The sequence below is a fragment of the Callospermophilus lateralis genome, chromosome 9 (genome assembly GCF_048772815.1).
Source record: "Callospermophilus lateralis isolate mCalLat2 chromosome 9, mCalLat2.hap1, whole genome shotgun sequence".
NCBI classification, from domain to species: Eukaryota; Metazoa; Chordata; class Mammalia; order Rodentia; family Sciuridae; genus Callospermophilus; species Callospermophilus lateralis.
In genome coordinates this window covers 92463957-92477313 of record NC_135313.1, presented here as the reverse complement: position 1 = coordinate 92477313, position 13357 = coordinate 92463957, and the positions used below count along the sequence as shown (strand labels likewise).

Below are 13357 nucleotides of genomic sequence, written 5' to 3'. Positions count from 1 at the left end.
GTGCGTACTACACCCACGGGGCCCACGCCAAACGAGGACGCCCGCCTCACGCGGCGGAGCGGGATTGCCGGGATAGCCTCGCTAGCGAGGAGACCTGGGCAGCGGACGGCCGAAGAAGGTGGTGATCCAGGACTGTCACTCTCTCGCCGCAGGGGCTGTTTCATTTAGGCGAACCCAAGCACCCTTCCTTCACAAGAAGTTAACAAATACTATAACTATGTCCCGGCACGTTCTTTTCTCTATCCTGTATTAACCTGTGCAATTCGACCGCCGCCTACTAAAGGAAGCCCTCAGCGCCAGCTAGGGTCTCCGGATTCCGCGCGAACGGGCGTGTCAGCCCATCCGGGCGTCTCGCGCACGCAGGCAGGAGCGCGCACGCTGTCGCGTCACGCGCCACGCGCGTCCCCGGTCCGGCGCGTTCCGGGCGGAAGTGAGGTCTGTGGCTCCGGTGCTGCGCAGCGTCGGAGTGGAGCGCGGGCTGCGGAGAGGCGGGTCGGGCGGAGCAGAGCAAACGCGAGTGCGGCCCCCGAGCGGCGGCGGAGACGCGGGCTGAGCGGCTCAGTTCGCATCGGAACAGGCCTCCGTGGCGCTAACCCTCGCCTTGACCCACGGCCCATCCCGCCCAGGCGGGCGAGCGCTGGTTACCCAGGCCCAGGCCGCCTCGCGCGGCTCGGTGAGTGGGGCTGCTTGGCGGGGGCGGCACGCACGCCCTCCCCAGCCCCGGCCGGCGGGCTGGCCGGGGCGGTGGCGCGGACGGAAGTGCAGTGCTTTGTGCGACCAGCTCGGGGCGGCGCCAAGGTCGGGCCGGTGGCTGGGGGTCGCTGGGCGCCAGACTGGGCCCTGCTGCGCTTTGTCCGCTGGCCGGGCGGGGGCCCGGGCGCGGGCAGGTGCGGTCTGTGTGGCTGGGGGCTGCGGCGCAGGTGGCCAGCCAGGGGGCTATTCATGGCGCAGGGATGTCCTCTCGGCCTTTTAAAGGTCGCAGTCACCAGAGCAAGAGAGTATGGAAAACAAGGGAACATTGGGGTGGCGTTTCTGTAAGTCAGATTTTGTATTCTTGGGTTTAATCGTTTCGAATTATTCACTTTATCTACAAAGTAAGATTCATTTGCTTTGTGGAAATTGAGCGTCCTCCCCTTGCTTGAAAAGGCACGATTTAAATTAAGCTTTTAAGATTTTCTTCAGAAAGGACATTTTGTGGCATAGTGTGGGTAAACTTTGAAAAAAAAAAGTGCACCTTTCCAGTGTCCACAAACAGGGTGTTTCTCCTTTGTAGTGTGTGCGAACGTGCATCCAGTGGATTGTATGTTAATGTTTAATCATTAAAGTCACTCATAAACATGTTTTGGAGTGTTTTGGCATGCACAGAAGCTTTAAAGAAGATTTATGTAGTTCATTTTCCTTAAAATTTCCAGTCATCCTTGTATAATTTCAGATTACTTTCTCAAATATTATGAAAGGTTTTAGGTTTTTAAATTTGGCTTTGGCAATTATAAGGCATTTAAACTTTTGTAGGTGAAGTTAGTGGGTTGTTTTTGCTTGTCAGCCAAGACTTCAGCAGTCCAAGGTTACATTTTGTAATGTTAACTACTGTGGTGGAAATTATGAAATTTTTACCTTTCCTGGTCCTTATAAAGTGCACTGACTTTGGTAGAGTGCGTTCTCATGCAGTATTTTCAGGTTACCAGTATTTTCAGCTTGGCATGCAAGCTTTCAAATAAGTTAAAATTAGTTGTATTTTGACTAAAGGAAAGTTTAGGTCTGGTGGGAGGCGCTGCAGGCTTCTAGTTGGAGACGCTGACTTATAAGGTTCTCCTGGGTGTTCACTTTGCAGCAATCACTGAAAATGCCCAAGCAGATAGTGTCCTTTTTCTGCCTCCTGCCTTTCAGAATAGTAAAAGGATTTAGGCTGTGCCCTAAGGCAAGTGCTTGAAACTCCAAAGGAAGGAGGGAGCAGCATGTGCTGTTACTGCCCAAACCTTCTTGTTAGAACCTAATATGTTAAGATTTACTGTAAACTAGTTTTTAACCCATATTCCTTTTAAGATTAAACAGAATTGTAACTTGAAAATTATTTGAATTCCAAACTAGGGAAATTAAGAATAGCATAATGCTGTAAAAGTAGATGAGAATTTTGGGGAAAAAAAATCTGAAGTGCATTTAAAATATTTTAATTTTTTACAGGCTCTGTGGTTTAAAGGGAAATTTTTGTCTTCCTAGCTTGTCTTATATAGACAGTTTCTTTTCCTGGACCAATTGGAACAGTTTTTAAACAGCAGTGTACCAGCACAATAGACTAATTTTTCACTCATGTCTATGTTTCCCTGAAGTCTGTCCAAGTGTATTGTGCAGAAATTTTTGAATTTCTCCCAGTAGACTGCATATGTTGGTAGTGAAAGTAGACTGGGGAGAGTGGAGAACTTTCTTTTATTATGTGCTTTTCTGGATGATGTCAGATGTTACTGAGAAGTTCCAGTGTTGATTAAAGAGTATTGTATGTTGTATATTGGAGTCTCTGAAAGAGAGTTTAAGCCCCATAAAATCAGGGTTGTTGATAGGAAATCTAAAACATCAGGCTTTAAAAAAAATTTTAATATGATTTTTAGTTGTAGATGGGCACAAAACCTTTTTTTAAAAAAAATTATTTTTATGTGGTGCTGAGGATTGAACCCAGTGCTTCACAAGTGCTAAGACAAGTGCTCTACCACTGAGCCACAACCCCAGCCCCTAAAATTTTATTATTACTATTTTGTGTAGGAGCTTTGTTTATTTATTTAGATCATGATATACTTTAAAACTAGAGATGATGCAGTGATGGGTTTTAATTTTAAAGATTCTTGATTGTTCTGATTGGGATTTTCAGGTTGAGGAATTTTTGCCGTCATCAAATCTAAGATTTTTCTTTTCTTGTGTAGGTGTCAAACCGCCCATAGTAATTCTGACAGTTGAATCATTTCAAGTGGAAAACTGTAAAGAAGTGGTACCCTGTGATTCCAGCCTTGTGATTGGGTTCCTTGGTCTAAGCCAAGTCAGAACTAGGAAACTGGTGGTTTCTGGATAACTAGTGGCCTTAGATTCCAGGCAGGTTGGTGATGGTTTTTTTTTCCTTTCGTTTTTCACTATGCAACTGATAAAAGTACAATACACTATATGGCCATGTACGAAACATCCTGATGTAAAGATTATTAGCATTTTACTGTATTTGCCCATTTTGGTTGAAGTGTTTTAAGTTAAAGACATGTCTTTATGTACTTTAATATGTATCTCTAAAAAATTATGTATACATGCAACCTCAAATGTACTACACAGCGTATCATCTGATACTAATTTAGGTTTTGTTCCAAATATCCTTAAATTTGTTTTTCACAGTTTTTAAACTCTAAATCAGAATCCATACAAAATCTGTTTGTTTCCTTTATGTCTAATCTTATTTAAAAAAATTTTTTTTTGTAGTTGTAGATGGACAGAATGCCTTTATTTTTATGTGGTGCTGAGGATCAAACCCAGTGCCTCACACATGCTAGGCAAGTGCTCTGCCACTGAGCTACAGCCCCAACCCATAATCTATTTTAATCTAGGACTGCCCCCACCCCTGTGCCTTTTTTTCAGATGAATGACTTATTGAGGAAACTGAGTCATTTGTCCTCCAGAATGCCCCATCTTTTGGTTTTGCCTGATTCCTCCATACCTCCAACTCCTTGACTTTTCCCCAGAAGTGGAAGTTAGAGGCATAAAAATATATTTGACTTTTGTAGCAGTACATCTTTGATGATACATAGTAATTCATATTTCATCATGTAAGGATGCAGATAGTTAAGTAATTTGACTCTTAGTGATGTTAGGTTTGATCTTTAGGTTCAGGTTTCAAGTCTACTAATCAGTAAACAGATTATGTTTCAGTAACTCTGAACTCAAGTTAATATTACTATGATAAATCCTATATGTTCTGTTGAATAATTCTTCAGTTATTCTTGCACATTCAAAAAATACTTAAGAACTTCACTTTGTGAGATGGAGAGAGGCCATGTGGATCAAGGAATTTCCTCAGTTCTTTGGGATTATAGTATTGGGGGAATGAACAAATAACTTGAGCTTTTTGGTGTTTGTTCAGAGAGAGGTGTCTGTTATAAGTTATTTTTTGCCTCTGTCAAATTGTTACAAAACTGCAACACTTTCATTAATCCTGTAATATTTTATCTACATGTAACTTAATTCATTAAAATGTTTTAATAACTTTAGAAAATATATATTATCAGCTTCTGAGGAAGTAGAAATTCTTTCAGGAAATGTAATCTCGATTCAGACGTGGTTCTGTGAAATTTTTAGTGGCACGTGAGTTAAACTGTATCATTAGAGGTCTAGACTGTAAGGCTATGGAAGGGGAGCCTCCTGGTTTCCAGTGTATTTGAGGTTTTTTTTTTTTTTTTTTTTTTTTTTTTTGCAATTTTTGGCTATCACAGCACAGTAATAATTTGTGTAGTTTTTGATGTATAGTTTTCATTTTGTATACCTAGGAATGTAGTTTTCATTTTGTATACATAAGAATGGTATATACCCAGGGAATGGGAACTTTTGTTTAGTTGTGCTGTTCATGAGCTTCATTGCCTGTCATATGATAGCTGCTTGCTCAGCCCACATTTAAGGGTCTCCACCTGCTTGTAACCTAACCTGTTTCTCCATAGTCATTTATTGCTGATTCCTACTTGTAACCTAAGCTCCAGATATACCCAGCCGACTAATATTTGCAATATGGGTCTTGAATTTTCTCATTCCTGTGGCTAGTTGTGAAATTTGGAAATGCTGCCTCTTGAATCATGTTTCCTGATTATTCCTCCCTCCCCTATTGAATTTTTGCTCTCTCCATTCAGCTCTTAGAACAATTTATTCACTTGTGACTCTTAATACTCTGCCCTGTATCACAATTATTCATGATTTTTGTTTTAATTCTTATAGGCCTGTGCTGTTCAGAATAATAGCTGTAACTTACATCTGATTATTTAAGCTGAAAATTCAGTTACCATATTTGGATAGCACAGACATAGTTTCCAACTTTACAGAAAATTCTGTTGGACAGCGCTTTTTCTAGATTGTAAATTCAGAAGGGAGGTACTGTGACTTCCTCCTTTCTCCATGGCTTTTGCATAGTGTTTTGCTAATCTCATGTTCAGTTAAGAAAATAAAATTAGATTTTGGCACAGAATGTAGAGAACTAGAGTTTGGGAAATATTTATTTCTTGAGGAATGATAGTTAAACCTGAGAAGTTAATGAAGTATTTGAGGACCTTCATGATTCCTATGTTGTAGATTTCCAAGAGTAGGTTAAAAGTGTAGAGGAATTGGATTTGGCAATTGCCAGTTTGGGGGATAAAACACAATTGATCCTTCTGCTTACCTCCTTCCTTTCTTGTTTTTTCTCTATTTTGTAGGTCTGTGCTGTCCAATGTGGTAGTCCTGGACATATGTGACTAAGTTGAAGTTAAATAAAGATGAAACATGAGATCTGGCACCAGCCACATTTTTTCAGGTGTTCATAGTCACTCTAGGCAAGTGGCTGCCATAATGAACATCAGGAAGGGGAGAACATTCTGATTAAGATATCATTTAACTATAGTTTTGGATGTAGCAAATCTAGCTTTGGTTTAAAAGTCTTAAAAAAAAAAAAAAGAATTGTTCTGTTAATAAATGCCCTTATCTCTGATGCTGTCAATTTATTCTTACTGAATTTGTTACAGAGGCTAAGGTTGTGAGCTAGTTTATTCTGTATACTGAACTGCTTAGCTGTGACTTATGAGTTAGGTGAGCTGAAAATTTGAAGTGCTTCATTTTTGTGTTATTTATTTATTTATTTATTTATGGTGCTGGGGATTGAACCCAGGGTCTTGTGCATGCTAGGCAAGCACTCTACCAACTGAGCTATATCCCCAGCCCTGTGTTTTGTCTTTAATGGAATTCAAAAACTAGAGTTTTAAAGTGTGTGTGTGTGTTTTTAAGAAAGTGAGTAGGTATTTGAACCTATTTTGTATTAGACATTGTTATTGGTGAATTAGAGATATCAAAGAAAACAGCACCAAGTGTATGTTCTCTGCTTTTGTGGGCCTGTATTCTAATTGGGCATGTGGAGAAGGCATACACTGAATAAGTAAACTAATGCACATGTAATGTGTGGGTTGTCCTACCCCCCCACCCCTGCCCCCAATTAAAAAACAGAATTTTTAGCTAGGAGTCATGGTGCTCACCTGTAGACCCATCTACTTGAGAGTCTGAGATAGGAGAATCAGTTGAGCCCAAGAGTTTGCTTGAACAACGTAGACTCCCATCTCAAAAACAAACATCAAAAAAAAAAAAAAAAAAAAGGAAAAAAGAAGTGTGGGAACTTTTTCAGAGCAGTTTTAGATTCACAGCAATATTCAGCAAAAAAATTCAGAGTGCCATACATACTTCTTTCCTCACACAGTTTTTATGTAAATTAAAGATCATCTTGCTCTTTTCAGTCACATAATCCCTGGGGCCAAAAAAGAGTGACTTACTGGATAGGACTAGGAAAAGCTCATACTTAGGTTGAGAATCTTATTTTAGTTAGGGAAGGATCAGAATCATAACTAAATGTTTGAACTTTTCAGGAAAAAAAAAAGATTAGTGAGTTTTAGAACATTGAGTGGGTTAATGAATAGCTGGGCTGTAAGCTAATTTTTCTTTTTTTAGAAAAAAAATAAAGTTATTTTAATGATGCAGAAAAGTGAGCAGGAACACTAACCCCAACTCATGTAGAGATAATTACCTTAATGTTTTTATGTTTTCTTCCACACTTATTTCCATGTGTTGGAGGTGCCAGTGACCAAAAGTTGATGTAAATTTGGGCTCAATATTGTACCCTACTTTTTTCACTTAACATTGTATCAATCTTGTGCTTTTTTGTGGATCCAGGATCAAGCCCAGGGCCTAGTGCTTGCCAAGCAAGCTCTCTTAACACTGAGGTATACTCCCATTTTCCTTAAATGCTTTTTTAAACGCACCTGCATATTTCATGGCTTGGTTTTATCTTAACTGTTCTTTATTAAAAGGACATTTAGGTTATTTGTAGAATGTTTTTTCTTATATAGCAAATACTTTTTCCTGTTAGTTTCTGATGGACTGAAGAGAGTTGTAAAGAACTGTTTATAACATCCTGGTTGGGAATTCATTAGAACATTAGGCATTCATTTATGTTGTCTGCTAGTTGGGAGAAGCATGAGACACCTTTTAGATAGGCTAGAGAAAAATTCTTAGTACCTGCTCTTTTGGGGACTGATACTGGAGAAAAATATTGAGAACAAAAACACTTGGCTAAATCACTTTTTTTTCCCTTTTAGTTCTTGAAATCATGAATCCCGTTTATAGCCCTGGATCTTCTGGGGTTCCCTATGCAAATGCCAAAGGAATTGGTTATCCAGGTAAGTGAGTAGAATTTTTCATTTTTGATCACTTGGTATATTTCCATAGCATTGAAAATATTTAGAGTGGACAAGGAAGAAGATAAATGAAAATGAAAACTTAAGAGACAAGACTGGCTTTGATCAAAGTTTAATTTAGTAGTTTCAGCAGTTGGGACCAGGATCTTGTTTATCTAAGTTGGTCTGGTAAGCCTCACTTCCTCATCTTAGCTTAATATTAGTCACAGGTCCTGTTCCTCCCCATTGTGGCTCAGCCCTCATAACAATCTTTCAGTTTATCTCTACCCTGTAAGAAAGCCCCAAAGGCTTTTTATTTCCTATTTATATCATATCTAGGGTTTGTTCTGATGGAACTTTAGTTTCATCCCTGGGTTAGAGAGGACATACTTCTAACTAAGGCCTGAACAGTACCGGGTCAGCAATGGTTATCCTGATTGGTGACTTTGAATAAAGGATAACTATTTGCAATGTTATGATTTCTTTGTGGATTTTAATAATATAGTTGATAACCCTAAAACCTTGTTGCTACAAAATCCTTAGAAAATGAGCTGGGTACCGCGATGCATGCCTGTAATCCCAGTGGCTCTGGAGGCTGAGGCAGGAGGACTGTGAGTTCAAAGCCAATCTGAGCAATTTAGCAAGTTCCCAAGCAACTCAGTAAATACCCTGTCTCTAAATAAAAAGTGCTGGGCGGGGATGAGGTTGTGGCTCAGTAGTAGAGCGCTTGCCTAGCATGTGTGAGGTGCTGGGTTTGATCCTCAGCACTATATAAAAATAAATAAAGATATTGTGTCCAACTACAAATAAAAAAATATTAAAAAGAAATAGTGCTGGAGATGGGCTTAGTGGTTAAGTGCCCCTGGGTTTAAGCCCTGGGGTCAAAAAAGAAAAGAAAATGGAATAAAACATTTGCAAATGTATACCTGAACTTGCAGGAGGGAAAACAATTGTGTAGGGCCAAATATGGGAGTGGTGTGAAACCCATTTTATTTGACCATTAAGGTAAGGTATCTGTCCAAGAGGTATTTGTTGTTTGTGGGTTGTAACAATCCACAGGGGAATAGGCTTCAGATTTTGTGAGACAAGGAGTAGGAGTGGGCTCTCATCAATTAGTCTGATTTCTAGAGAGTTGATCTCCTAGCATAGAGGTGATCCCACCCAGAAGCTTGAGTCTGCATGGACTCTGAGAAGGAGGGATGGCTTTCCTAAGATTTTGTAGCCGTTTCAGGGTTTTTTAGAACACTGATTTACATTACTGTGCATTTCCTAGGGGCTCCAGAAGTTTAGAAACCAACATAAAAAATATTCTTCAACTTGCATTTCCCCTAGAGCCCCTGACAGAAGAGAATGCATAAGTGCTGTGGAGGCATTTGTCCTCAACCCAGCTTGCGTGGGCTTCCCACAGACAAATTCTGCCTGCTTGCATGAAAAATCATTATAAGACACAGGGTGCTGTCAGGTGAAAGTCACCAGTCATGACTGTTTGCTGTGTCACACCGACAATTTTAGAATAATTACAAATGGAAAAGAAAGAATCAAAAACATAAGAGGGGAACAGTATTGCTGGGAGAGGAAAAAGTAACCAGAACTTAAAAATGGCAAAAAAAAAAAAAAAAAAAAATTTTTTTTGGACAAATTCAGGTTAATTTGCTTGTAGAACACTGCTAAAGTGAGAATCAGAAAGCAGTATTAGGATTGGAGGGCGGGGGGAATAGACTGGCTAAGAATTTTGAGGAGAATGAAATGCTCCAGGAAGCATAAACACCAGCTCTGTATAGTGGTATTAATGCTGAAATGTATATATTTGTTCTTCCTCTTTGGTTGGCCATTGACAGGGATTGGTAAACTCTACATGAAGGTCCAGGTAGTAAATATTTTAGAATTGTATAGCTACTCAGCTCTGTCTCTGTAGCACAAAAGCAGCCTTTGGCAATACTCAATGTGGTGTGTTCCAGTACAACTGTAAAAATGGGTGGTGGGCCCCGTGGGCTGTTGCTAACACTTGGTTAAGAGAATTTTTGGAGTAAGCTGCTTTTTTTACCCCCTCTCACATTTTTTATTTTGTTTTGGGGTCTAAAAATTACATTTAAAAGAAAATTTCTGTAATTTTAAAGATATTTAAAATTTTGTATCTTTTTACATAGTTTTTGCCTTCATTTCCTTATACTTATTTTCTAGGTTTTGAGATTTTTATGTCTCTCTTACTTCTATACAGCTTTTTGAGAGGGGCTGGAGTTGTAGCTCAGCAGTAGAGTGCTTGCCTAAGCTACGTGCGAGCCCCAGGGTTCAATCCCCAGCACCACATAAAAACAAAGTAAAGGTATTATGTCCAACTACAACTAAAAAATAAATTAAAAAAAAAAAAAACTTTATGAGTGAGGTTTCAATGGAGGACCAATAATCACTCTAGGTCATTTAAATCAGGGAGTCAAAAATATGGGAAGATGTGCCTACAGGATATGATGGCCAGCATAATTTCAACCAAAAGCTGACAAGACATTTTAATATAGGAAAGTACTTTTGTGCTCTTTTTAAAAAAAAAAAAAAAAATTTTTTTTAGTTGTAGTTGGACACAATAACTTTATTCCATTCATTTATTTTTATGTGGTGCTAAGGATCGAATCCAGGGTTCTGCGCATGCTAGGCTAGCGCGCTAGCGCGCTAGCGCTCTACCGCTGAGCCACAATCCCAGCCCCCTTTTGTGCTCTTTTATACCCTTATTGACAAATGGAGAGGCTGGTTCTATTACTGTTATTTTATTTACACTTGAATAGGAAACTCTTCTCAGAAATGCTTTATATTTTGTTATAATTACTGATATAATTGCTTTATATCCAGAATTTTGTTTTCTTTGCTCACTTTTCTCTTGCCATCATTTGGATTAATCAAATATTTTTATTTAATTCTTCTATTAGTTTTTTTTTCACTATTCTCTTAATGGTTACTATAATACAACATTTTAAAAATCCTCTCTCGTTTTGTATTATTATTGCCATGCCTTATGACATTACTGTTTTTATTTTGTGCAGTCAACAGCTATTAACTCAGTTATTTGTAGTGCCCTTTATTGCTTTCTTTGTTGACACATTTCTGTCTGGGTCTTTGTTCTTTATCTGAATAACTCCCTTTAACACCCCCTCCCAATCCACAAACTTTAATTTTTTTTTTTTTAAGTTATAGGTGGACACAATATCGTTATTTATTTTTTTTTATGTGGTGCTGAGGATCGAACCCGGTGCCTCACACATGGTAGGTGAGTGCTCTACCTCTGAGCCACAACCCCAGCCCTGTAAATAATGTTTTTTTTTTGTTTGTTTGTTATTGTTGTGCTGGGGATTGAACCCATGGCCTTGTGCATGCCAGGCAAGCACTTACCAACTGAGTTATATCACCAGTCTCACAAGCTTTTAATAGATTAAAACTATAGAAATTTATTCTCTCCCAGTCCTGGATACAGAAGTTTGAAATTAAGATATGGGTAGGGCTACAGTCCTTGCCTTTTCTAGTTTCTGGCATTGCAGGTCATCCTACACTGGTAGCCCTGGGGCCACATCAATCCCATTTCTGCTTCCATAGTCAAAACCTCTGCTTCTCTTTTATGTGTATTCTTTAAAGTCACTTGTCATTGGATTTAGGGCTCACCTGAGCAGTCAAGGATGATCTCCTTTCAAGATCCTGAGTCATATTTGCTAAGTCTTATTTCAGATAAGTTAATAGTCATTTTTCTGGGGATCTAATGTGATATCTTTTGGGGAGCCTTTGTTTTTTTTTTTAATATTTATTTTTAAGTTGTAGTTGGACACAATACCTTTATTTTATTTATTTTTATGTGGTGGTGAGGATCGAACCCAGGGCCTCACATGTTCTAGGCGAGTGCTCTACTGCTGCAACCCCAGCCCCTCCCTATGGCTTTTAAAATATCTTTTTAAAAAAAACTTTTCCTTTCTTCCCTCCTTCCTTCCTTCCTTCCTTCCTTCTTTCCTTCCTTCCTTCCTTCCTTTTTTCCTTCCTTCCTTCCTTTTCTTTCCCTCCCTCCCTCCCTTCCCTCCTTCCTTCCTTCCTTCCTCAAACCAAGTGACTCACATGTGCTACAGCCCTAGCCCCTAAAATATCTTTGTTTTTACCATCATGTAACTAGATATCATTTTCTTGGTTTTTGTCTTGCTTAGCATTTAGTGAACTTTTTGGTCCTTGACTTTTCTTCTAGCCGTTGCAGTACCTGTGCAAGTATTTTTCTGTTCCTACTCTTCCCTGGGACTTCATTAACAAGTATATGAATATACCCCTTTTCTTTTTGTATTTTCCAGTTTTTTACCTCAATTAACTTAAAATATGGATAGCTTCTACTGATCTGTTTTTATTTCACTAATCCTGATTGTGCTCTAATTTGTTGTAAAATCATACATTAAATCAAGACTTTTTATCTTCTCCAATATATTACTCAGTTATTTGAAAGATCTTTGGGCTGACTGCAGATTCTGGATTCTCTGTGGGTCTATTTCTGTTATTAGTTTGTTTTTCAGTCATTTCTCTCGGGTTGTCTGGGATTTTTCTTTGGTTGTCACACATGTTATATTAGAAATTGTGGGTGGTCCTGATGAGGTCTTCCTTTGCCAGGTAGATAACTTACTGATTGATCTTAATCAACTCAGGGAATGAGGATCTCTTGCCCATGCTGAGTTGACAAGTGTCCCAGGCCAACAAATCATGTATTTTAATTTCTCCTTTGGTGCACAGAAAGTAGTGGACTCTTGAGTTGGAGTTAGCAACAGATACATTTTGGTGGGGGCGAGGGTGGCGGGATAACACTTGTGGAAAATCAATGGGGAGGAAGCAGAATTGGATAGGAAGAGCCTCAGACTGGAGTGCTTAATTGAGGAAGTCTCAGCCAGGCTATTGGGTTTCCTGGGGCAAGGATTGGCAGTTGCAGGAGGCTTGTGTTAGGGTGCTACTGCTGGAGGTCATCAGCCCGCGTATGTCTTCACTGTTGGAACAGCAGGTTAGTTTTGGGAAAGTGATGCAGCAAGTGTCTCACACTTTGCTTTGTCAACTTAAATTATTCTAGAAATCACTCCCATATAATTTCACAGAGATTTTTTTTTGTTCTTTTTTAAAAACATAATACTATTGAATAAACCCTCCATTTTGTGAGGTTTTCTTTTTTTATATTTATTTTTTATTTTATTTTTTAAATGTTTATTTTTTAGTTGTAGGTGGACATACAATCTTTATTTCATTTTTATGTGGTGTTGAGGATCGGACCTGTTGCTCAGTGTGCTAGGTGACATGCTACCACTGAGCCACAACCCCAGCCCCTTGTAGGGTTTTCTTGTAGGGTTCCTTTTGAAGGGTGTTAGGGTTGTTTGAATTGTTTGCTATTTGAATGATGCTTCAGAGTAAATGACCTTGTGCTTATATTTATTGTGGAAATTAAAATTCAAGGTGAATGTTAGAGGTAGAGTTGTGTATCAAAGAGTAAATATGTTTACATTTGATATTTTTGGATACAGCATTTTTCTGTTTTGCCCAGGCTGGGGTTGAACTCAGGATCCTTTAGCTTCAGCCTCTCACACATACATGTGCAGCTTTTTTTTTTTTTTAAGAGAGAATTTTTTTAATGTTTATTTTTTAGTTTTCGGCAGACACAACATCTTTATTTTTGTATGTGGTGCTGAGGATCGAACCCAGCGCTGCCCGCATGCCAGGCGAGCATGCTACCACTTGAGCCACATTCCCAGCCCTACATGTGCAGTTTTTAAGATAATGCCAAGTTCACTTCCATAGAACTTTTCCTATTTTATCCTTCTGCTAGAAGATCATTTTTCCACAGCCTTGCTGACAAAATGTCGTCTAATTTTCAGGTGGTTGCTATTCCGATGTGAGATGGTGTCAGTGTAGTTGTAGTTTGCAGTTCTAACAGTCCATGTCTT

General features: G+C 39.1%; 1 protein-coding gene across 6 annotated transcripts in view; it reads left to right on the top strand.

Annotated features, from left to right (window-relative positions):
* The first annotated feature begins 449 nt into the window (after nucleotides 1-449).
* The window catches only part of Fam168b (family with sequence similarity 168 member B), a 34119-nt gene continuing 21211 nt past the window's right edge, over nucleotides 450-13357 (top strand). For 2 of the 6 annotated variants that reach the window (XM_076865575.2, XM_076865574.2), the window contains exons 1-2: nucleotides 788-1034; nucleotides 7347-7427. In XM_076865575.2, the coding sequence (XP_076721690.1) occupies nucleotides 1001-1034; nucleotides 7347-7427 (115 nt within the window). In that variant the 5' untranslated portion in view covers nucleotides 788-1000. Of the gene's footprint in view, nucleotides 674-787; nucleotides 1035-2912; nucleotides 3083-5423; nucleotides 5541-7346; nucleotides 7428-13357 lie in introns of those variants that run through there. The other 4 variants (XM_076865580.2, XM_076865578.2, XM_076865579.2 and 1 more) reach the window with 4 other exon arrangements.